This window comes from Papio anubis, chromosome 1, assembly GCF_008728515.1.
Source record: "Papio anubis isolate 15944 chromosome 1, Panubis1.0, whole genome shotgun sequence".
Lineage (NCBI taxonomy): Eukaryota > Metazoa > Chordata > Mammalia > Primates > Cercopithecidae > Papio > Papio anubis.
Window position 1 is genome coordinate 111,956,420 of NC_044976.1, and position 24,797 is coordinate 111,981,216.

The following is a 24,797-nucleotide window of genomic DNA, read 5'->3' on the forward strand; positions in this document are numbered from 1 at the left end:
TTTACAGAGCTTCCTTATGGCTGGGAGAAAATAGAGGACCCTCAGTATGGGACATACTATGTTGAGTAAGTTTGTTACCTCAGTTAATATTCTCCCAGATGTTTTCCTTTCAGCATATAGCTTTAGAGAATACTGGATACAGCACTTTATGCTTCTGTGATCCAGCTGTTGAGTTTTTCAACTAGGGGTATGAAAAGGTAGAGGCAGTGAGCATTTACTACATTGACCCTGGGCTTCCTGGAAGTTGGCTTTGAATTTCTAAATATAGAAAATAAGGGGGAAGTTGCCTAGAGGATTAATAGCTGGAGATACTGTTGTTACTAATACAGCCTCTAAAGAGAAAGTTAGTTGATAGAAAACTGAAATGAGGGCAACGGACTAGATTAATTATCAAGGTAATTTCCAACACTACCCCTGTATGCTTCTGAAAGCAGTGGAAGAACTTTAGGGCATTATAACATAATTACCTAAAGTTTTGAAGCATACACCTAAAGGTGTACTCTCTTTTAAGGAGTTTTTCCAGGAAAACTTAGTATTCTTTTTAGGGGTGAAAGTTGCTTCTTAGGCAGGTGTTACAGTTAATTTTAAACATAAATATATATTGGAGAGGAGTGCCAGACCCCTGCCTATGTTAGCCAGAGAAATTAAGCTAATGTCAATGTCTAATTTTGCCTTCTCTTTTCTTTATCTAATTGCTACATTGTTATGACCATTGGGATTGCTTTCTTTCCAGATGCTAAACATTGAATTTGACCTCAAGCGTCTAGCAGCAGGCAAATAATTGTATCAGAAACATTACTATTTACCTGGAGACTAGGAGTTAAACCTGCCGCCTAGGTAGCAAAGACAAAGTGTTATTATTACCTGAAAAAGTAACAAACACAAGCATCTTTAATTTTATGATTGTTGCTTAATGTTTCAACACTTACAGGCATAAACCAATGACATTTCCTGGTAATTATCCCTAAAGTAAGCATCTCTGACTCCTGTTGCAACTGTAGTCTTTATTCTGTTGTGCAGGTTGTTACTTGAGTCACTGTGGTTAGAGGGATTTTTGGAATGACTTCTTATAATTAAAGGTGTCTCCTAAGGAAATGACTCAATTAGCTTGACACTTAAGTATATAACTTCAGAATTTCAATATCTTGGTTCCTTTGAAAGCTATGCTAATTTTGTTTCCATTTCCATTGTGTTACTTAATATCTTACTGATACTGTGATATAAAAAGTATACAGCAGCTCTTTTATTATTTTTTTCCTAAGTCATATTTTGTTAAAGGAAGAAATGACCATTTTTCACATTAAAGGAATATTTGGGGGCCAACTGCAAAGGTTTTGCAGGATTTTTTTCTTCCCCTTAAAGTTTAGTCTCTTTAAATCGGGCTGTAATCAGCTATTATTTGCCATTGACACTGCTGAACATTTCTGAGATAATGATTCTCATTCTCTTTATTACCCATTCCAAGTGAATTTGAATACATGGTCAAAAGGTGAAAGTCATTTGCCTGTTATAAAACCTTGAGCTGAATGATCTGGTGCCCATTATGCAAAGATATAATATTAAAGCAACTTTAGGGCAAATCCTGAAGCGACCTGCTCCTAGTTGTCAGGGAGGTACATGAAATAGCCTGAATTAGAAGCAACAGCAGCAGCGACATGATTTTGTATGATTGTTCCCAGAATGAGCTCATTTTACAGGAGGGTTTTGTATTAGATTAAGAAGGAGCAGACTGTACTCAAGATGCACATTAGTATGGAGTCAGCTGAGCTGTGGAGTGTGGCTTGATTCCCAGATTAGTTAGGTTTTGAATCTCGACCATGGTAATCTGCAGTGAGTTTACTGATGGAGATAAAAAGCTGTTACTTGAATGGCTACTCTTTGGCTCTCTTAGTTTGTCAAACCAGATGGCACGATGATTGCTCTTGGCAGGAGCCTTATAGTAGTAACACCAACTGCAATGGTAGTTTTTCTTTGTATTTATTTTAGAGGATGGGATTCTGAAATGGATGAATTTATTTTTTAAAATAAAATTGTTCCAAAAATATAATATGCTTGTAATATGCATAAATATAAATATGCATAAGCTATAAATATGCTTATATATTTAGAAATGTGGTCTTGATTGTATTGCATTACATGTCTTTTTTAAATTAACATATACTAATTATACACATTTTGGGGGTGCATAGTGATGTTTCAGTACACATAATATATAGTGATTAGATCAGGGTAATGAGCATTAGATGTCTTGATGCATCTAGGTGACAAAGTCAAAATATATACTTGCTTTCACAACTAAAACTTTTTTTTTTTTTTTGAGACAGAGCCTTATGCTTGTCGCCCAGGCTAGAGTGCAGCAGCACGATCTTGGCTCACTGCAACCTCCACCTCCCCGGTTGAAGTGATTCTCGTACCTCAGCCCCTGAGGAGCTGAGATTATAGGCATGTGCCACCACACCCAGCTAATTTTGTATTTTTAGTAGAGATGGGTTTTCCCCATGTTGGCCAGGCTGGTCTTAAGCTCCTGACCTCAAGTGATCCATCCACGTCGGCCTCCCAAAGTGCTGGCCTTGGCCTCCCAAAGTGCTGGGATCACAGGTTTGAGCCGCCATGCCCAGCCATCTAAAATTCTTTATGAAAGAATATTTTGTTGAGATAAATTTTTAAATCCAGATATTAGACATAAAATTTTAATACAGATAATGTGCCACATTATGTACTAATATTTAATCATTCTTGTTTGCTATCTTTTTTTCTTTCTGATAATCTATAATATTTTCCTCTCTTATTTCCCATAGCTGGTTATATGGAAAACAAAATTTGTTGTATCTTAATAATAGTGTAGGTATAAGTAACTAAATGAAAAGGACAGTATTCTCACTTCTTTATTTTTTGATTTTTTTTTTTGAGTGGCATTTTAGTCTAGATAGTCTAAGATAATGAAGATAATAACTTCCTTCAGTAAATCTTATATTCTGTTGTCAAATTTTTAGGAAAAGGATTACTCATTTGCATACTTCTACTGTCCTCTCCCACACATTACAAAGGGTATAAATACAAATTACTACTTTTTATGTTCTAATGCCTGGGTGGCAAAGTGAGTCATTCTAGCCAATGATATTAAAGTGAAAGTGAGCCAAGCTTCTTTCTGAACAGGTTTATTCTTTTCTGAGTGTCAATTTTTAGTTGTTTTTCAAAAGAATATGTAAAATATCAGTTCTTAAATAAATTTTTTAAAGTAGTTCCTAAGATTTTTATTTTCACAGAGTTAAACAGTTAACTCAATGGACAGGGTGTCCCCCTCATATTATGAAGCAAAAGCATACTTGAGTGTTAGTGAAATCAGAACCCGAAGAATGTCCAGTGGCACTTACCAGATTTAGATCTCTTAAACTATTTAATAAGTAACCACATCTGTTGTGGAACTAATATGCACTAGTAGCCTAAGTGACGTGGAGAAAGCTAACTTTCCTTTTTTTGAAGGTGGTTTTTAAAATTTTAATTTTAGTCCCTGGTGCCCATTTCTCTACCACCACTCTTAATGTTTGGAAATGGCAAAGCTCCAGTGTGGACAACATAGTAAGACCCCATCTCTACAAAAAAAAAATTTTTTTTTTAATTTACTGGGCCTTGTGGCACACACCTGTGGTCACAGCTACTCAGGAGACTGAGGTGGGAATATCGCTTGAGCCTAAGAGGTTGAGGCTGCAGTGAGCTGTGATCAGACCACTGCATTCCAGCCTGGGTGACAGAATGAGAGCCAGTCTCGAAAAAAAGTAAAATAAATAAATAAAAAGGCAAAATAAATGTTCAACTTGTGTGACTATTTATATGTACATTTTGTAATATTCAGCCTACCTAAAGACAATCATGTTCTGAAATTCTCATGATTTGGTATTTAATTGTTGGTGTTCACTCGTGTTACCACTTTTTATTTATTTTTTTGTGACGGAGTTTCACTCTTGTCGCCTGAGCTAGAGTGCAATGGTATGATCTCGGCTCACTGCAACCTCTGCCTCTCGGGTTCAAGTGAGCCTCCTACCTCAGCCTCCCAAGTAGCTGGGATTACAGCCATGCGCTACCACGCCCAGCTTATTTTTGTATCTTAGTAGAGGCGGGGTTTCACCGTGTTGGTCAGGATGGTCTCTATCTCTTGACCTGGTGATCTGCCTGCCTTGGCCTCCTAAAGTGCTGAGATTATAGGCGTGAGCCACTGCACCCGACCTCACTTCTTATTAAAGTGGAAAACTGTAGCATATGCTGAAATGTATTTGTACTATGGAAGTGTTAGAATATGATTTCCATTGCTTCTGAATTAGACCTATTTGAGGTCCTTAACATCTTTTTTACAGCAGTTGCTTTCTTAACCAACTTCCACTTACCTGGCTTGCCAGAAGAACAGTGATCTTTTTCTTCTGTAAAACATACTATTGCCCATAGCGTGTTGAATAGTTTTGGCTAATCTCCTAGCGGCTAGTCTCCTCAGGTTTCCTGCTTTCTCTCACAGAGTTGTATGCATTCCAAGAGTCAGTAGTGAATGTTCCCAAATCATAAGTGTCAGTTGAACCTATGTTATAATTATTCATTTAATTATGACATAATTATGAAGAAATTTAAGTGTGAAAGAGTTACTCTGTACTATAATTGATAAAAGCAAGTCATTTTCTTAGTTGCTACTGAACAGATATAGGTGAGTCAGTGGAAAAGTAATAGTAATATAATTTAAAAAGGATTCTGTACACAGATTCCTTTGAAAGTGTCTTTACAGCTTGCTTTATTTTGGAGAAACAAATTAAAACCCTTCTATCATTAACTGCCTTTTTTTAAAAAAAATTAAATTACCAAGAACAAGCACTTCTGATTGCATCAGATAAGAAGGCTATAGTTTTGAAAACCGTTATTGGCTATATTGGGTAGGTTTATGAAGAAGCTATAGTAAATATAATATCAAAAGCTTCACAGCTTGGCATCTTCTACAGGACTTTATTTAGCTGACAGAAAGCCCCGCTGCTATCATCTGTCAGTCTTTCTATGTTCCATAGCCTAAAGATACATATTTGTGCCCTAATCTATGAGGATGGAATGGTATGATAGACTATTTAAGAATATGTTACTGTTTTATTTTAAACTGAAATGTATATTTTTCTGCATTCTATAGTCACCTTAACCAGAAAACCCAGTTTGAAAATCCAGTGGAGGAAGCGAAAAGGAAAAAGCAGTTAGGACAGGCTGAAATTGGGTCTTCAAAACCAGGTAGGCAATCTTCTCAATCTTTCCTTGAAAGAATAACTTGTGAAATTTGTATGCTGAGTTGATAAAAGTGAGTTTGAACTTTTTATTTCTGTGGCTTTGACACTAGACAAGAATGTCTAATATTTGTTACTGTAAAGATATGAATAATCTTAATAAAACATCTGAACATTATGAGAATAGTGAGATTTTTCTCAGCAGTATATAAAAAGCATGAAGTTGTTGGGAGAAGGGATTTGGGTAGCTTTTTTGTGAATTTGAGATTTTGTTTTGAAGATTGGAATGTTTCCTTATATGTTTAAGGTGAGACCAATATTAGGTCTCTAGTTCATCATTAGCTTTTCCCAAGTTAATTGCTTAAGTATGGTATCTGTAACCATTGAGGATTCTTCATTAACCAATATTAATAAATAATAAATATATCAAATGATTTACCTACATCATCGAGTCTCAAGTGGGATGGTAGGTATTAGTAACATCAGACTCACTTAGGGAGCATTTTTTGAAAATACAGATCCGGAAATTTCAATGAGCCTAGTCATGTGTATTTTGAAAACACTGCTCAGGAAGTTCTTACATTCTACTTATCCCTCCCCATCCCTTTTCCAGTCCTCATTTGTCATTAATAACCAGGGGTATATATGGTCATATTGTAGTAATCCACTAGATTCTCCACTTCAGTTGCCCATGAGAGAAATAGTTCTTTCTTATAGTTACTCTTCAAAAACATCATCCTCCTCCTAAAGTTTTGCATTTCGTTTAGCAAACATTTTGAGTTTAACAAATACTTTTGAGCACTGACTGTATCCCCAGTGCTTTGCTAGGCACTAGGTATTCAAAAATGACTAAGAGTAAGACAGGCTTGCCCTCAAGAGTTCACAGTCTAATATAGGAAACTGATGGTTATAATATATGGAGATAGGTGCCATCCTAGAATAGTAATTATAAGGGTAAGCTGAGGAGCAGGTTTGAATCCCAGCTGTGTAAACTTGGGTACATTTCCTAAATCTCTAAATGCCCCTATTTCTTCATATATAAAATAGGAATAATAATGGTACCCACCTCTTAAGGTGGTTATGAGTATGTAAAATAACAGATGTAAAGTGCCTGCAATGGTATTAAGCGTGCGTTGGCTAATAAATGATAATAGTTTCATTGTTATTAATAGAGATGTACAAGGTACAGTGGTGGCATAATGAAGGGAGTACCCAACTCTGCTTTGGTGGAGATTGTCAAGGGGGCAGGAGAAATTTCAAAGCAGGAGAGATATGAACTAGTTCTTAAAAAGTCAGGAAAAGTTAAAGCAGGCAGACAAAAATTTTAAAGGAGTAAGAAAGCATACCAAGTAGAAGGAACAGAATGTTTAAAATCATAGAAGTGTGAAATGGTGTGCTGAAAGGCCAGAAGGCAAGTAGACGTGGTTACAGAATAGGGTATTTGTAGGGTAGTAACAAGCGATGAGTTTATAGGGATAGGCAGCCATGAGAAGAGGTTGAGTATGTCACATGTTGCTGGAATGTCAAGGAAGTTGAAGATTGAAAAATATATGTTGGATTTGACAGTAGGGAGGTCATTAGTCACTCTAGCAAGAGCAAGTAGAGAGTGAAATAAAATTGCAGTAGAATGAAGAAGGTATGGGAGGTGAAGATGTGGAGACAATGAGTATAACCAACTATTTTCATAGCTTTGACCATGAAAGATTATAGACAGAAGACATGAACTGAAGAGCAACTTGAATCCCTAATTTATACATAAGGAAATGGAGACTTTAATAAAGATTAAGCCTCTTGCTTAGAATAACAGTGAGTGTCAAGCCAGAATTTGAACTTAGTTTTACTGACTTTAAATTCAAAGTTCTTTGTATTATAATATATAGTCCCTGAATTCATGGCACATTTCAAGGGAGATCTTTCCTCCCTGTATAAACTCTAATTTCCCTGAAGTCAGGTACCATATGTTTTATTGATTTAGATACCCAGGCTCTCTCCTATAAGGTAGGGATTAAAAGAAGAGTAAACACTCAACACCTGGCCAGGTATAGTATCTCACACCTGTAATCCCAGCACTTTGGGAAGCCAAGGCAAATGGATTGCTTGAGCCCAAGAGTTTGAGACCAGCCTGGGCAACATGGCAAAACTCCATCTCTACAAAAAATACAAAAATCTGGCCTGGTGTGGTGGCACACACCTGTATTACCAGCTACTCAGGAGGCTAAGGTGGGAGGATCACCTTAGCCCAGGAGGTCAAGTCTGCAGTGAGCGGTGATCACACCACTACACTCCAGCCTGGGTGACAGAATGAGACCCTATCTCAAAAAAAAAAGAAAAGGAAAACAAACAAACAGAAATATTCAACACCTGTCTTTCAGGAGCTCCCAACTTAGCCAGGGAAATACACATATAATTTTAGTATAGTATGATAAGGAAGATATAAACAATAGTGGTAGACAAAAGGGAGAAATTAAATCTGAATGTAGAAGGGCAAGAAAGACTTCCTTGATGTTACTGAAGTTATGCTAGTCCTTAAGGAATAACAGCTGCCATTTGTTGAGATACTGAATCACATATAGATTTGGATACTTTGTATAATCATATCATTTAAGTCTCAAAATAGCTCTGCAAGTTATTGATATTATTATCCCCATTTAGAGGCTTTGATGGCATTAAGTTAAAATTGTCTGATTCATCTATCCCAAGGTTATCCTTTCCACAGAGTCAGAAGCACTCAAGTTTGTGAGCCATGGAAACCTCCTTCCTTGGACAGTATATAAGAGTTTGTGCTCATCTACATTGATTGTGCAGTTACCATTTGTCAAGCACCGCTTCCTCTGCTTTCTGTGTGTCACATAGTTTAATCTCTGTGACAATCCCATGAATTTTAGGTACGACTAGCCCCATTTTAGAGACAAGACAGCTGAGGATTACAAGTTTTAAACAACATACCCAGGATCACTCAACTAAATTACAAATCTTGGATTTAAAGTTGAGACTGTTGATCTCAAAGACAGTTTCTTTGTGCCTTTATGATTTTCACTTTTCTAAGCTTAATTTTGATAAGACTTACTTGTGACCAACTTTCAGTTGGCTTTGGCTGTTTTATTAATACTTTCTAAAATTAGGTGTTACTTTTCCTTCCTCTTTATTGTTTGTACAACCTGGATGTCATTTATTGTATGCTAGTTTTCAAGTTTTGCCCTCAGAAGCCAATCTTATTCTAGTATTCCTGGGGATTAGGGCATGGGATAGCTAACCAGAAACATCTCAGTATTTGACATAAAAATGAAAACGGTACATTTCATATTATCATCAAGTACCTGTCCAAGTACTCAGTCATTAGAGAAATATTCTTATCTACAGTCTGGTAGGCAACACTAGTGGACGGTGTTAGTCAACTTCTGTAATTGAACGGGTATTGCATATGTCAATTAAATAATTTTTAAAAGTAATATTTTGTTTAGAGACTGAACAAAATTCAAAGTTGCTACTTTGAATGTGAGAAGCTCAATAATACAGAGGTGTCACCATAAGTAGGCTGACTGGCCATCCTCTGAGAGGCCTCACAAAATGGCATTTACTATGATCAGTGCACTGCTGTCTAGAGTCTACTTCTCTACTTTGAGAAGCCCAAAAGAGCTGGATTTTTCGTTTGTTTGTATCATGTGCTTTTTGCAAATAAAAGCAAATCTGGGAATAACATATCAAATAAGGTAGCTCCTACTTTCCACCCCGAACCTGCCACTGTCACTATTGCCAGGGCAGGCCTACCTCTTGAGAAAGCTGTTTACATACTGCATAATCTGCAAACCATATAGAACAGCACCAAGAATCGCTCTTTTTTCTGATAAGTTTTAATATATACCTGTTAGAACACTCTGCTAAGAGAGGCAGCAGCAAATACACATAAGTAACTCTGGGTGTGATACTAGTGCTAAGTGTGAAACAAGCTACCATTATTAATTCAAGTTAACAGGGAAATGCACAACAAAACCACAGTGAGAAACCACTCCATGTCCGCTAGAATGGGTACAACCAAAAGGACAGACAGGACAACTGTTGGCAAGTATGTGGAGAAATTGAGGCCCTCCTATGTTGCTTGTGGAAATGTAAAATGGCAAGGCTGCTTTGGAAAAGTTTGGAAGTTTATCAAAATGATAAACATAATTACGATATATTCATAGTAACTGCTGGAATTCCACTCACAGTATATACCCAAGATGAATGAAAATATGTCCACACAAAAACTTGTATGTGAGTATTCATATCAACATTATTCATAATAGCCAAAAAGTGGAAATAACCCGATGTCCATCAACTAATGAATGGATAAACAAAATGTGATATTTATCCATACAGTGGTATATTATTTGGCAATAATATAATAAATTTATCTTTAGTAAATACATATTTAATTTCATATTTATTATATATTAATAATAAAGAGCAATAAAGTACTGACATATGCTACAATACAGATGAACCTCAAAAACACTGTCAATTGAAAGAAACCATTCAAAACACCACATATCATCTGATTCTGTTTATATGAAATGCCTGTATTGGGCACGTCTATACATGGATAGTAGATTCGTGGCTTCCTAAGGCTGGAATATGGACGTGGGTTGGGGAGAAATTGGATAATGACTGCTAATGGGCATGGGGATTTCCTTTGAGGAGGGAAGAAAATGTTCTACAATTAGATTATGCTGATAGTTGGATGACATTGAATTGTATACTTGAAAGAGCTGAATTCTATGGTATGTGAATGATATCTCAATAAATTTGTTAAAAAATAGATAATGGCAGAACATTTAAAATCTTTTTTTTTTAAGTTAATTTAATACTTAGTAAATTATAAACCTGTACAGTTTGATTCTCTCAGTTTTTGTCACTTCCCTAATGGCACGCATGGTTGAGGAGAAGAGAGAAGAAGTTCTGGAAGGAGGTTGTTATTTGCAGATGTGAATCACTAGGGTCATCTAACCCCTAAAAATGGGCATTTCAAAAGAAGATGTGTTTTTCTTTCTAAATTTTCTACTAAACACGAGTGAAAGGGATAGAAATATGAAGCTGTTTACTGATAGTAAAAAGATTCACTCCTTCCATCAGTTATAAATTAAAGACTGCAGAAAGCCTGAACTGTGAATTATAAAAATTCTCAATATACTCTCTTTCATAAGTTTGTGACACTTGGCCTCATCCTCCTGGTATCGTACTTTGCACATAAAACTCAGTAGATGCTGAGTTTTATAGTACAGTTGAATAGTATCCAAACTTTCAGCAATTGAGTACTAAAGGTTGTGTCATTTTAACTTCATATAATGGACTCTGGGTTGAAAGTAAGTGCAGACAAGGCAATGAGAAAGAGATAAAGTTGAGAATAACATTAAGTTATATTAAAAAAGATTGACTGAGTGCTATATTCATTGTAATTATTTTTGTTCTCAAACCCACTTCTCATTTTGGCACAGATATGGAAAAATCACACTTCACAAGAGATCCATCCCAACTTAAAGGTGTCCTTGTTCGAGCATCACTGAAAAAAAGCACAATGGGATTTGGTTTTACCATTATTGGCGGAGATAGACCTGATGAGTTCCTACAAGTGAAAAATGTGCTGAAAGATGGTCCCGCAGCTCAGGATGGGAAAATTGCACCAGGTTACAAATTTTTCATAATTGTTTGAAGAGTAGTGATGCTATAACAAAAATTATAGTGAAGAGATTTTATATACATAGAGAGAAAGAATTAAATTATGTAACTAAAGAGAGAGATTCCAGTATTAAAATAGCTTATCCTCTAATTAAAAAAAAAAAGTTGTATGAGTACACAGTAGGTATATGTATTTATGGGATACATGAGATATTATACTTTGATACAGGCATGCAATAAGTAATAACCACATCATAGAAAATGGGGTATACATCTCCTCAAGCATTTATCTTTTGTGTTAAAAACAACCCATTTATACTCTTTTAGTTATAAAATGTACAATTAAGTTATTGCTGATTGTAGTCACCCTATTGTGTTATCAAAAACTAGGTCTTACTCATTCTTTCTAACTATATATTTTTTATACTCCTTAACCATCTCCACTTCCCTCTCACCCCCCGCCAACCCCAACTACCCTTCCCAGCCTCTGGTAATCATCCTTCTACTCTCTATCTCCATTAGTTCAGTTGTTTTAATTATAGTATCTGCAAAGAAATGGGAGCATGCAAAGTTTCTGCTTCTTTGCCTGACTTATTTCACTTAACATAATGATCTTCATTTCCATCTGTGTCATTGCAAATGACAAGATCTCATTCTTTTTATGGCTGAATAGTACTCCATTGTGTGTATGTACCATATTTTCTTTATCTAATTATCTGTTGATGGACGTTTAGGTGGCTTCTAAATCTTCGCTATTGTGAAAAGTGCTGTAACAATCATGGGAGTGCAGATATCTCTTCAATATACTGATTTCCTTTCTTGTGGGTATATACTAAGCAGTGGGATTGCTAGATTGTATGGTATCTCTATTTTTAGTGTTTTGAGAATCCTCCAAATTGTTTTCCATAGTGGTTGTACAAATTTACATTCCCAACAACAGTGTATGAGGGTTCCCTTTTCACCACACCCTCTCCAGCATTTGTTATTGCCTGTCTTTTTGGATAAAAGTCATTTTTAACTAGGGCAAGATGATATCTCATTGTAGTTTTGATTTGTATTTCTCTGATGATCAATGACCTGAGCACCTATTCATATACCTGTTTCTATGTCTTCTATGTCTTCTTCATGAGAAATGTCTGTTCCAATGTTTTGCCCATTTTTTATCAGATTAGATTTTTCCTATAGAGTTGTTTGAGCTCCTTATATATTCTAGTTATTAATCTCTTGTGAGATGGATAGTTTGCAAAGATTTTCTCCCATTCTGTAGGTTGTCTCTTCACTTGACTGACTGTTTCCTTTGCTATGCCGAAGCTTTTTAACTTGATGTGATCCCGTTTGTCCATTTTTGCTTTAGTTGCCTGGGCTTGTGGAGTATCACTGAAGAAATTTTTGCCCAGACCAATGTCCTGGAGAGTTTCCCCTGTGTTTTCTTTTTCTAGTTTTATAGTTTGAAGTCTTAGATTTAAGTCTTTAATTCACCTTGTTTTGATTTTTGTATATAGCAGAGATAGAAGTCAGCGAGAGATAGAAGTCAAGTTTCATTCTTCTATATGTGGATATCCAGTTTTCCTAGAACCATTGAAGAGACTGTCTTTTCTCCAATGTATGTTCTTGGCACCTTTCTTGAAAATGAGTTCATTGTAGGTGTATGGATTTCTCTATTCTGTTTCATTGGTCTATGTGTCTGTTTTTATGCCAATACCATCCTCCTTTAGTTACTATAGCTCTGTAGTATAATTTAAAGTCAGGTAATGTGATTCCTCCAGTTGTGTGTACTTTTTCCTCAGGCTAGCTTTGGCTATTCTGGGTCTTTTGTGATTCCATATAAATTTCAGGATTTTTTTTCTATTTCTGTGAAGAATGTCATTGGTATTTTGATAGAGATTTGATAGAGATTGCATTGAATCTCTAGATTGCTTTGGGTAGTATTGAGAAGAATATTGATTCTTCCAACTATGAACATGAAATATCTTTTCCTTTTTTGTGTCTTCTTCAGTTTCTTGCATCAGTATTTTATAATTTTTGATGTAGAGATCTTTCGCTTCTTTAGTTAATTCCTAGGTATTTAATCTTATTTGTGGCTGTTGTGAATAGGATTACTTTTTTAATTTCTTTTTCAGATTGTTCACTGGCATATAGAAATGCTACTGATTTTTGTATGTCGATTTTGTATCCTGCAACTTTACTGAATTTGTTTATCAGTTCTAATAGTTTTTTTAATGTGTGGAGTTGTTAAGTTTTCCAAATATAAGATCCCATCATCTAAAAACAAGGAAAATTTGACTTCTCCCTTTCCAATTTGTATGCCTGTTATTTCTTTCTCTTGCTGATTGCTTTAGCTAGAACTTCCAGTCTTGTGTTGAGTAACAGTGGTGAAAGTGAGCATCTTCATTTTCCAGATCTCAGAGGAAGTGCTTTCAGTTTTTCCCCCATTCAGTATGATACTAGCTGTGGCTCTGTTGTATATATGGCTTTTATTATATTGAGGTATGTTTCTTATATACCCAGTTTTTTTAGAGTTTTATCATAAAGGGGTGTTGAATTTTATCAAATTTTTTTCAGCATCAGTTGAAATGAATATAGTTTTTGTTGTTGTTGTTTTTGTTTTGTTTTGTTTTTTAGACCAAGTCTCTGTCACCGAGGCTGTACTGCAGTGGCGTGATCTCGGCTCACTGCAACCCCTACCTCCTGGGTTCAAGTGATTCTCCTGCCTCAGCCTCCTGAGTAGCTGGGATTACAGGCACTCACCAGCATGCCCGCTAATTTTGTATTTTTAGTAGAGATGGGGTTTCACCATGTTAGCCAGGCTGGTCTCGAACTCTTGACCTCAGGTGATCAACCCGCCTCAAATGATTATAGTTTTTATTCTTCATTCTGTTGATACCACGTATCACACTAATTATTTGCATATGTTGTACCATCCTTGCATTCATGGGATAAATCCCACTTGGTCATGATGAATGATCTTTTTAATGTATTGTCAAATTTGATTGCTAATATTTTGTTGAGGAGTTTTACATCAGTGTTTATCAGAAATACTGGCCTGTAGTTTTCTTTTTTTGATACGTCTTTGGTTTGGATATCAGGGTAATACTGGCATCATAGAATGAGTTTGGAAATATTCTTCCCTTTGTTTTTCAGAATAGTTTGAGTAGGAATTGTATTACTCCTTCTTTAAATGCTTGGTAGAATTCAGCAGTAAAGCCATCAGATCCTGGGCTTTTCTTTACTGGGAGACTTTTTATTATGGCTTCAATCTTGTCACTTGTCATTGGTCTGTTCAGGTTTTAGATTTCTTTGTGGTTTGATCTGGGTAAGTTGTGTGTGTCTAGGATTTTATCCATTTCTTCTAGGTTTTCCAACTTGTTGGCATATCATTGCTCGTAATAGTCTCTAACAATCCTTTGAATTTCTGCAGTATCAGTTGTAATATCTGCTGTTTCATCTCTGATTTTATTTATTTGGATCTTCTCTCTTTTTTTCTGTTAGTCTAAGGTTTGTTAATTGTATCTTTTCAGAAAACCAACTTTTTGTTTCATTGATCTTTTGTGTTGTTTTCTTCATTTCAAATTCATTTATTTCTACTCTTTCTGCTTTTCTTCTATTAATCTAGAGTTTAATTTGCTCTTTCCTAGTTCTTTAAGATGCATCATTAGGTTATTTATTTGAAGTTTTTCTTTTTTTATATCTATAGGCACTTATAGCTATAAATTTCCATCTTAGTACTGCTTTTGCTGTATCCCATAGGTTTTGGTGTGTTTTGTTTCCATTATTATTTGTTTCAAGAAATTTTTCCAATTTCCTTCTTAATTCCTTTATTGACTCACTGGTCATTCAGGAACCTGTTGTTTAATTTCCATGTGTTTGTATAGTTTCCAAAATTCCCCTTGTTATTAATTTCTGATTTTATTCCATAGCGGTCAGAGAAGATACTTGATATAATTTTAATTTTTTGGAATGTTTTAAGACTTCTTCTGTAACCTAACATATGGTCTATCCTTGAGAATGATGCTGTGCTGAGGAGAATATATATTCTGCAGCCATTGGATGAAATAGTCTATAAATATCTATTAGGTCCATTTGGTCTATAGTGCAGATTAGGTCTGATGTTTCCTTGTTGATTTTTCTGTCTGGAAGACCTAATGCTGAAAGTGGAATGTTGAAATCTCCTGCTATTATTGTGTTGAGGTATATTTCTCTCTCTTTAGCTCTAATAATATATATCATATATTATGTAATAAATATATATAATATATAATTGTAATATATAATAAAATACCTCTCTCTTTAGCTCTAGTAAAGCAAATAACACTTGCTTTTATGTATCTGGGTACTCCAGTGTTGGATGCATATATATTTACAATTGTTATATCCTCTTGCTGAATTTGCCCCTTTATTATTATATAATGACCTTTTTGTCTCTTCTTGCAGTTTTTGTCTTGTAATCTATTTTGTCTGATATAAATGTAGCTACTCCTACTTTTTTTGGTTTTCACTGGCATGGAATGTCTTTTTCTAGTCCTTTATTTGGAGTCTATGTGTACCTTTACAGGTGCCGTGTTTCTTCTAGGCAATAGATCATCAGGTCTTGCATTTTTTATTCACTCATCCTCTCTGTGTCTTTTGATTGGAGAGTTTAGTCCATATGGATTCAATGTTATTAATAATGATCAATAAGGACTTATTCCTGCAATTTTGTTATTTGTTTTCTGATTGTTTTGTGATCTTCTCTTCCTTCTTTCCTTCCTTCCTGTCTCCCTTTTAGTGAAGGTGATTTTATCTGTGGTATGATTTAATTTCTTGCTTTTTATTTTTGGTGTATCCATTGTGTGTTTTTTTTATTTGAGGTTACCAGGAGGATTGAAAATACTATATTATAACTCATAATTACAAACTGATGACAAATTAACACTGATTGTATAAACAAAGAAGCAAACAAGCAAAAAGAAAATGAATAAAAACTCTACAATTTAACTTCATCCCTTCCTTTTTAATTTTTTGTTGTTCCTCTTTATGTCTTATTGTACTGTCTTTGTCTTGAAAATTTGTTCTAGTTATTATTTTGATTGGTTTATTGTTTAGTCTTTCTACTTAAGAGTATTTTGCACACCACAATTACAGTTTAATATTCTGTGTTTTTCTGTGTGCTATTACCAGTGAGTTTTGTACCTTCAGATGATTTCTTATAGCTCATTAATGTCCTTTTCTTTCATATTGAAGAACCCCCTTTAGCATTTCTTATAGGGCAGATCTAGCATTCATGAAATCCTTTAGCTTTTGTTGTCTGGAAGGTCTTTATTTCTCCTTCATGCTTAAAGGATATTTTCGCCAGATACACTATTACAGGGGTAAAAGGTTTCTTCCTTAAGCATTTTAAATATGTCGTGCCACTCTCTCCTGCCCTGTAAGGTTTCCACTGAAAAGTCTGCTCTTAGACATATTGGAACTCCTTTGTATGTTATTTGTTTCTTTTCTCTTACTGCTCTTAGGATCCTTTCTTTATCTTTGACCTTTGGGAGTTTGATTTTTAAATGCCTTGAGGTAGTCCTCTTTCGGTTGGTGCTCTATCTGCTTGGTGCTCTGTAACCTTCATGGGCTTGGTATCTTTCTCTAGGTTTGGGAAGTCCTCTGATACTATCCTTTTGAATAAACTTTTTACCCCATTTTTTCTGTACCTCCTCTTTTGGGCCGATAAGTCTTAGAATTGCCCTTTGGAGCTATTTTCTAGATACTGTAGGTGTGCTTTATTGTTTTTCATTCTTTTTCTTGTCTCCTTTGTATATTTTCAAATAGGCTGTCTTCAAGCTCACTAATTCTTCTGCTTGATCGATTCTACTGTTAAGAGACTCTGATGCATTGTTTAGCATGTCAGTTGTATTTTTCAACTCTAGATTTCTGTTTGATTTGTTTTAATTATTTCAGTCTCTGTTAAATTTATGTGACAGGATTCTGAATTTCTTCTGTTATCTTGATTTTTTTGTTGTTGTTGTTGTTTTCTCAAAACAACTATTTTTAATTTTCTATCTGAAAGGTCATGTATCTCTGTGTCTCAAGGATTGGTCCCTAGTGCCTTATTTGGGTCATTTGGTGAGGTCATGTTTTCCTGAATGGTCTTGATGCTTGTAGATGTTTGTTGGTGTCTGGGCATTGAAGAGTTAGCCATTTATTGTAGTCTTTGCGGGCTGGGTTTGTTTGTGCCCATCCTTGTTGGGAAGGCTTTCCAGGTATTCAAAGGAACTTGGGTCCTAAACCCAATAACACTGTGGTTCCTGCAGACTCATATAAGGACCACCTTGGTATTCTTGGATACGATCCAGAAGAATTATCTGGATTAATAGGCAGAGACTCTTGTTCTTTTCCCTTACATTCTTCCAAACAAATAAAGTCTCTCTATCTTTCTCTCTCTCTCTCTCTCTCTCTCACTCTCTCACTCTCTGTCTCTCTCTTTCTCTCTGTGCTGAGCCTCCTGGAACTGGGGGTTGGGGGACATAAACATCCCTGTGGCCACCACCACTGGGACTATGCTGAGTGAGACATGAAACCAGCACAGCACTGGATCTTGCCCACAGCTAGCTGTAACCACTACCTGGCTGCCACCTAAATTCACTGAAGGCCCTGGGGCCCTATGATCAGCTGGTGGCAAAGCGAGCTAGGTTCGTGTCCCTCTCTTCAGGATGGTGAGCTCCCCCAAGCCCCGGGTGGATTCAGAGATACTGTCTGGGAGCCAGGGACTGAAGTCAAAAACCTTAGAAATTTACCTGGTATTCTATTCTACTGTGGGTAAGCTGGCATTCAAACCACAAGACAGAATTCTTCCCATTCTTCACTTTCCACAGACAGAGGAACCTCTCCCTGTGGCCACCAACACTGGCCTATGTGGGGGTGTGGGGGTGTTGCCAGGCCACTGCTAATGTTCACCTAAAGCACAACCACTCTTCAGTCAGTTTGTGATGAGTGCTGTCAGGCCTGGGACTCACCCTTCAGGGCAGTGGGCTTTTCTCTGATCCAGGCCAGGTCCAGAAGTGCTGAGCCAGAGCCTAGGCCTGGACTCAGGGACCTCAAGAGCCTGCTTGGTGGTCTACCCTACTGTGGTTGAGCTGGTACCTAAGCTGCAAGACAGAGTCACCTTTACCTTTCCCCCTACTTTTCTCAAGCAGCAGTGTTTCACCATAGTTACCACAGCAGGGAATGTGCTGGGTCACGCCTAAAGCCAGCATGTCTCAGAGCCCAGTGTCTGTGGTGTATTTATTACCTGGGTATTGTTATTGGTTATTCAGGGCCCAGGGGCTCTTGAGTAGGCAGGTGATGAAATCTGCCAGGTCTCTGCTGTGACAGGGCAGCACTGAGTTCAATGAAGAGTCCCTCAGCCACTGTACTCTCCCTTTCCCAAGCACGTAGATTTCTCCATACCAGGTGGCCGCTGCCAGGAGGTAAGGGAGAGGTGGCATAAGCACTCCCTTAGCTGCCCTGGCTGGTGTCTCATAGGTTGCAGTCAGGTGTCTCTGATCCCAGCTCAGCACTAGGACTTGCCTAGGAATTGCAGTCCTTGTGGCCTAGACTGCCCCTCTTCACTCAGGGCCCCAGAGCACTACAGCCCCCAGTGGAGAGGCTTGCCGGAACTCAGTCTCCAACCACTGGGATGGGCAATTCTTCTCTGACTAGGGCCGGCCCAAATGTTCCCTTTGTTGGCATATATCAGCTGATTACAGCCTGGTTCTGCTTTCCACTGTGACAGGGCAGCACTGAGTTCAATGCAAATCCTCACAATTGCTGTGCTCACCCTCTCCCAAGCATACAGATTCTCTCCGCCACTGCAGGGAGGATGGGGGAGGGGTAGCACTGGCAATTCCAGACTGCCTTTCCTATCCTCTTCAGTGTCTCTTTCAGTGATACGAAGTCCAAACCAGACACTGTGATTGCTCACCTGCTTTTTATCTCTTGTAACAGTACTTTTAGTATGTAGTTAGTTGTTAAAATTTGGTGTTTCTGTGGGGGCAGGGGGATGAGTAGTGTAGGCTTCTATCCCACCACCTTGCTCTGCCCTCTGTCACCATCTATCCTCTAAACTAAATGCCTATTATCTTTGATGGTGGACCATTTTACAAACAGGTGAAAACTGTTGGAGAAAACATTAAGTTCATTAATATTTTGAAATATTTTATGTAATTTTGAGATAATCCTTTTACTATATAAAACTAAAGATTTATTAATCATCTCAGAAAACTATTTGTTTGATTTTCTTGAATTATAAAGGATACTTTTGGAGTTAGCATTTACCTATAATCTAATTTGAAAAAAGGTCATTTGTGGTATTTATCATGGTATCAAATTGTTCAATCTTGCAGTTTTTCCCAAGTTTGTTTTCTTCCTTAATCTTACTGGTTATTAAATTGAACTCCTGTGTTAAGAATTATAGACATAAATATTACCATTTTTATAAAGTTGTATAAACTTGTCTTTTCTGTAGTTTCCTAAAGCCTTTACTTGGTAATTGCTGGATATTTTAATATGGCTGGCAGTGTTTGTGGCTCAGGCACTTGGAGAAAGTTGAAGACTAATTTCTGATTGCGGGGGGAAGTTTAAGCATTGTTTTCCAGAAAGATTTTAGTATTATACTGAGGTTGCTTTTTTCAGTGTTTGCTAGACTTTTCTAATCCTCTCTTATTTCACATACCATGAAAATATGGACCAACATTCGGATGGTTGAATTGTCATAGTATTTTTTGATCTCTCATATTATGCTTTCCCACTGAGGTTAACAAAAACTTAAAACAAGAAAACTTAAAATAATCAAAAGTTATACTTGTAAAGGAAATTATTTTTATTCTACTTTATTACTTTATAAAGTTAACAAACTTTAGAGATTAAAATTAATAGTAAGGTTCTTTTGTCTTCAGTTTTGACCTTTTCAACATTTTGTCCATGAAACACGTGTTAGCTATTGTGTATGCTGTCAGGATTTCAAAATATAGTTTCATATTTGTCTAATATGCTTATCTAATTTGCATGACAATACAATATTTCCATGAAAATTCTGGGAGCTTTAATACCAGATTGAGTTTCTTAAAACCCATCAGAACAAATTAAAGCACTTTTATTTGGCAGTAACCTTTTAAATAATCATATTCAAATAAAAGCAAATTGATGAGACAACAGGGGTCAAATTTTAAGTCAAGACTGTGTTAAAAAATACCCAACTGATGACCGTCGAGTGGTAATGATTCTACAACCAAAATGTTCATACTAATGTAAAATCAGGAAAGCAAAACCAACTTTTAGAGGGATTTATTAAGCTGACTTTTCAGTGTCTTCAATAATGCATTGTTTGCTTCTGTTGAATTTTTTGTTGCTTGTTTCACCATTTGAAATCTGATTTATAAATCAAATTCAAAATTGCTGCAAAAAAAGGATACTATAAGAAAATACATTCATAAATTAACATCAATTCTAATCTTCAGTTCAATATCTCTCAAAGTAGAATGAATTTTTAAAGTACATTGTAATCAATGGCTTTTGTTTTGTTTAATTTTTTTTTTTTGAGACTGAGTCTCACTCTTGGAGTGCGATGGCAGAATCTTGACTCATTGCAACTTCCGCCTCCTGGGTTCATGTGATACTCCTGCCTCAGCCTCCCAAGTAGCTGGGATTACAGGCGCACGCCACCACGCCTGGCTAATTTTTTTTTTTTTTTTTTTTTTTTTTTGAGATGGAGTTTCTACTTCTGAGCGCCAGGCTGAGTGCAGTGGCGTGATCTTGGCTCACTGCAACCTCTGCCTCCCGAGTTCAAGCTATTCTCCTGCCTCAGCCTTCTGAGTAGCTGGGATTATAGGCATGCACCACCACACCCAGCTAATTTTTTGTATTTTTAGTAGAGACAGGGTTTCATCATGTTGGCCAGGCTGGTCTCGAACTCCTGACCTCAGGTGATCCACCTGCCTTGGCCTCCCAAAGTGCAGGGATTACAGGCGTGAGCCACCGCATCTGGCCTAATTTTTAAATATTTTAGTAGAGATGGGGTTTTGCCATGTTAGCCAGACTGGTCTCGAATTCCTGACCTCAGGTGATCCACCTGCCTTGACCTCCCAAAATGCTGGGATTACAGATGTGAGCCACCACGCCTGGCCTGAGCTACCACGCCCAGCCAATGGCTTCTTAAACTCAAGACATAAGGTGGTATTTAAAGATAGACTGTTTGACCCCCGTCAAAAAGAGGACAAAGGATATGAACAGATTCTTCTCAAAAAAAGGCATTTATGCGGCTAACGAACATATGAAAAAAAGCTCAACATCACTGATTATTAAAGAAATGCAAATCGAAACCACAGTGAGATATCATCTCATGCCAGTCAGAATGGTGATTATTAAAAAGTCAAGAAACAATAGATACTGGCAAGGCTGTGGAGAAACAGGAACACTTTTACACTGTTGGTTGGAGTGTAAATTAGTTCAATGAATGTGGAAGACAGTGTAGTGATTCCTTAAGGATCTAGAACCAGAAATATCATTTGACCCAGCAATCCCATTACTGGGTACATACCCAAAGGAATATAAGTCATTCTACTGTAAAGACACATGCATACGTATGTTTATTGGCAGCACTATTTACAATAGCAAAGACAGGAACCAACCCAAATACCCATCAATGATAGATTGGATAAGGAAAATGTGGTATACACCATGGAATACTATGCAGCCATAAAAAGGAATGAGATCATGTCCTTTGCAGGGACATGGATGAAGCTGGAAGCCATCATCCTCAGTAAAGTAACACAGGAACGGAAAACCAAACACTTCAGTTCTCATACTGGGAGTTGAACAATGAGAACACGTGGACACAAGGAGGTGAACAACAAACAACAAACACCAGGGCCAGCTGGGGGTTGGGGGACAAGGAGAGGGAGAGCATTAAGACAAATAGCTAATGCATGTGGGGCTTAAAACCTAGATGACGGGTTGATAGGTGCAGCAAACCACCATGGCACACGTATTCCTGTGTAACAAATCTACATATTCTGCACTTGTATCCTGGAACTTAAAGTAAAATTAAAACATTATATATATATATATGTATGTATCGGGGTGAAGGAGGATTTCTGGCTATTATAGGGATGTGACAGGATTCTTGCTGAATGCAGGCTGAGGCGATCAGATAATCACCTGGAGAATGGTGGGGAGTGAGGACTTAGACCATATATCAAGACTGGGTGATTCTGGCTAAACCAACTTAGCAGAATTCTTGCTAAAGCTGGGCTCTGGAGGACATGCCAAGGATGAGGCCTGCTGAAAAAAGAGCTCAGAGGAGCCTGTCTAGAGTTTGGTTAAGGATAGCATCTTTGTCAGTGTATGTATATATACATACATACAAACATACATACACATATATAAAAAAATTAATGTATTCAAAAAATATAATACAGTTTGTACAAGTAGTCAGTGGAGTTATTTGCTCCTGTACTAAATACCTGCTACAATGTGCATAGCTTTGCGTGGCTACTTAGATACGACTCAGAGGGTATACTAATAATGATAATATAAATTATCAGGGTTTTTTTAATGATTCACTTGAGCTTGAAGTGAAAATTCTTTGCTACTGAAATAAGTAGGATTTTAGACATACATACTTTTTAGAGAGGAGTTAGAAAAGGGAGAATGTCTGTGTTAGAAATCTGTCTTTTCAGCAATTAATAGAGGTTTCTAAAATTCAAATTTTGTTACTAAATTGTAGTTATTTTTGCCCCTCTAGCAAAAATTTAACTTATTTGTTGATTTTAATATTTTTAATATGATTATGTTTTACCAGGTGATGTTATTGTAGACATCAATGGCAACTGCGTCCTCGGTCATACTCATGCAGATGTTGTCCAGATGTTTCAATTGGTACCTGTCAATCAGTATGTAAACCTCACTTTATGTCGTGGTTATCCACTTCCTGATGACAGTGAAGATCCTGTCGTGGATATTGTTGCTGCTACCCCTGTCATCAATGGACAGCCATTAACCAAGGGAGAGACTTGCATGAATCCTCAGGATTTTAAGCCAGGAACAATGGTTCTGGAGCAGAATGGAAAATCGGGACACACTTTGACTGGTGATGGTCTCAATGGACCATCAGATACAAGTGAGCAGAGAGTATCCATGGCATCGTCAGGCAGCTCCCAGCCTGAACTAGTGACTATCCCTTTGATTAAGGGCCCTAAAGGGTTTGGGTTTGCAATTGCCGACAGCCCTACTGGACAGAAGGTGAAAATGATACTGGATAGTCAGTGGTGTCAAGGCCTTCAGAAAGGAGATATAATTAAGGAAATTTACCATCAAAATGTGCAGAATTTAACACATCTCCAAGTGGTAGAGGTGCTAAAGCAGTTTCCAGTAGGTGCCGATGTACCATTGCTTATCTTAAGAGGAGGTAAGTAAAAGCACCACATAGAAAAAGTTTCAGTGTTCAAGCATTTATATCCATTGATTGTCCTTCCTTACAGTTTAGAATATGTGTTCCCAGCAGACTTAACTAGTAATTAGTGCACATTTTCCTTAAGGTTCTGTCTGATTGTTTCCATAAGCAGTATCTTTTTCAGCAGTTTTTAAAAAGTTATTAGTGGTTTCGTTCATGTCCATTATGGATTTATTTCCCTCTGTATTCTTTTGAAAATCTGATTCTTGGCTTTAATGATTAGAGAGAGTCACAGCATTGTGATACTTCAAATGAAATACATCCTGTTAATTTCATTTCTCTGTTGATGACAGTAATAGAAATTGACTCTTTCAACCAATGGTGCATCATCTGGACCTCTGTAATGCACCAAAGATGTTTTGAAAGAGCTAGCATCTCTGTGGATAAGTAAAATGTTGGATGGTGTGCTAATCTGTTCTGCAGAGGCAATCATGATAGCTTGTGCTCATAAAGCTTTTATCTTAAGCTCTAGTATCTGTCTGTAGATGTTAATTAAACCGCACAGTGCTTATGTGAGAGAAATAGAATTTTTATTTTTCAAGGTCATCTGCTGACATGAACTGCTCCCAGACATTTACAAATCCAGTTCCAAGGAATAATCACAAAGTTTAATTTTAATAGGCTTTCTTAAATCCATACTTATAAGTGACTAGTATCTTAAAGAATAAAACTTAACCACTTACTCTTTTATCTCTCTGGATTTTACTTTTCACTATTGAGGCAAATGAGCACTTCAGCTTCTTTGGGAGTTTTTTTCTTATTCTCATTTCTTTGATTCATATGGGTTTCTTCTCTGAGTGATGGTGGAATGTGCTACGAGTAAGGTAAAAATCTCTATGTGAGTGCTTGAGAGTAAGCCAGGGCTTCAACAAGTGTAACAAAGACACCAAAGTTCCATGTCATACAGGTTTGATGTCAGTCTCCTGCCTTGCCACTTACTGGTTCTCTGGTATAGGAAAGAATCTTAGTTTACCTTCTCTATAAGATGGTCATAACATTTGTGCCTTCAGATTGTTATAAAAATGAAATGAGATAATATATGTATAATACCTGCTACATAGGAGGTTAGACACAGAATTTACTAGCCTACTAAAAGTTGAAGCTAGTTTTATCATAAACATCAGCAGTATTTGTGATCTGGGAATGCATCCTCTGGTTTTAAACTTTGGCTCATTTTTTTTTAAGGTCCTCCTTCACCAACCAAAACTACCAAAATGGTGAGTATCCACTGGTCCTCAAATCCTTTCCCCAACACACTGAGAAAGATGCCACATTCCCCTCTGTAAGAGGGGCTCACTGTGGTGATGATTATCGACCGGGAGAAGTTAGGAGGCATACTGCCCTTGGCTTGTATTTATCAGAAACTAGGGAAGCATTTGAAAAAGCCCCCTAGTGAGGAGATGTGCTCCACTGGGTAAGTATTGCAACTGGAGGACTGCTGAAAGCCT

At 36.9% G+C, this 24,797-nt stretch overlaps 1 protein-coding gene across 2 annotated transcripts in view; it reads left to right on the forward strand.

Annotated features, from left to right (window-relative positions):
- MAGI3 (membrane associated guanylate kinase, WW and PDZ domain containing 3) overlaps nt 1-24,797 on the forward strand; it is a 299,415-nt gene that overhangs the window by 232,846 nt on the left and 41,772 nt on the right. For both annotated transcript variants that reach the window (XM_003892411.4, XM_017945961.1), the window contains exons 7-11: nt 8-65; nt 5,159-5,253; nt 10,718-10,906; nt 22,699-23,304; nt 24,535-24,566. In XM_003892411.4, coding sequence (XP_003892460.3) covers nt 8-65; nt 5,159-5,253; nt 10,718-10,906; nt 22,699-23,304; nt 24,535-24,566 — 980 coding nt within the window. The remainder of the gene's footprint in view (nt 1-7; nt 66-5,158; nt 5,254-10,717; nt 10,907-22,698; nt 23,305-24,534; nt 24,567-24,797) is intronic.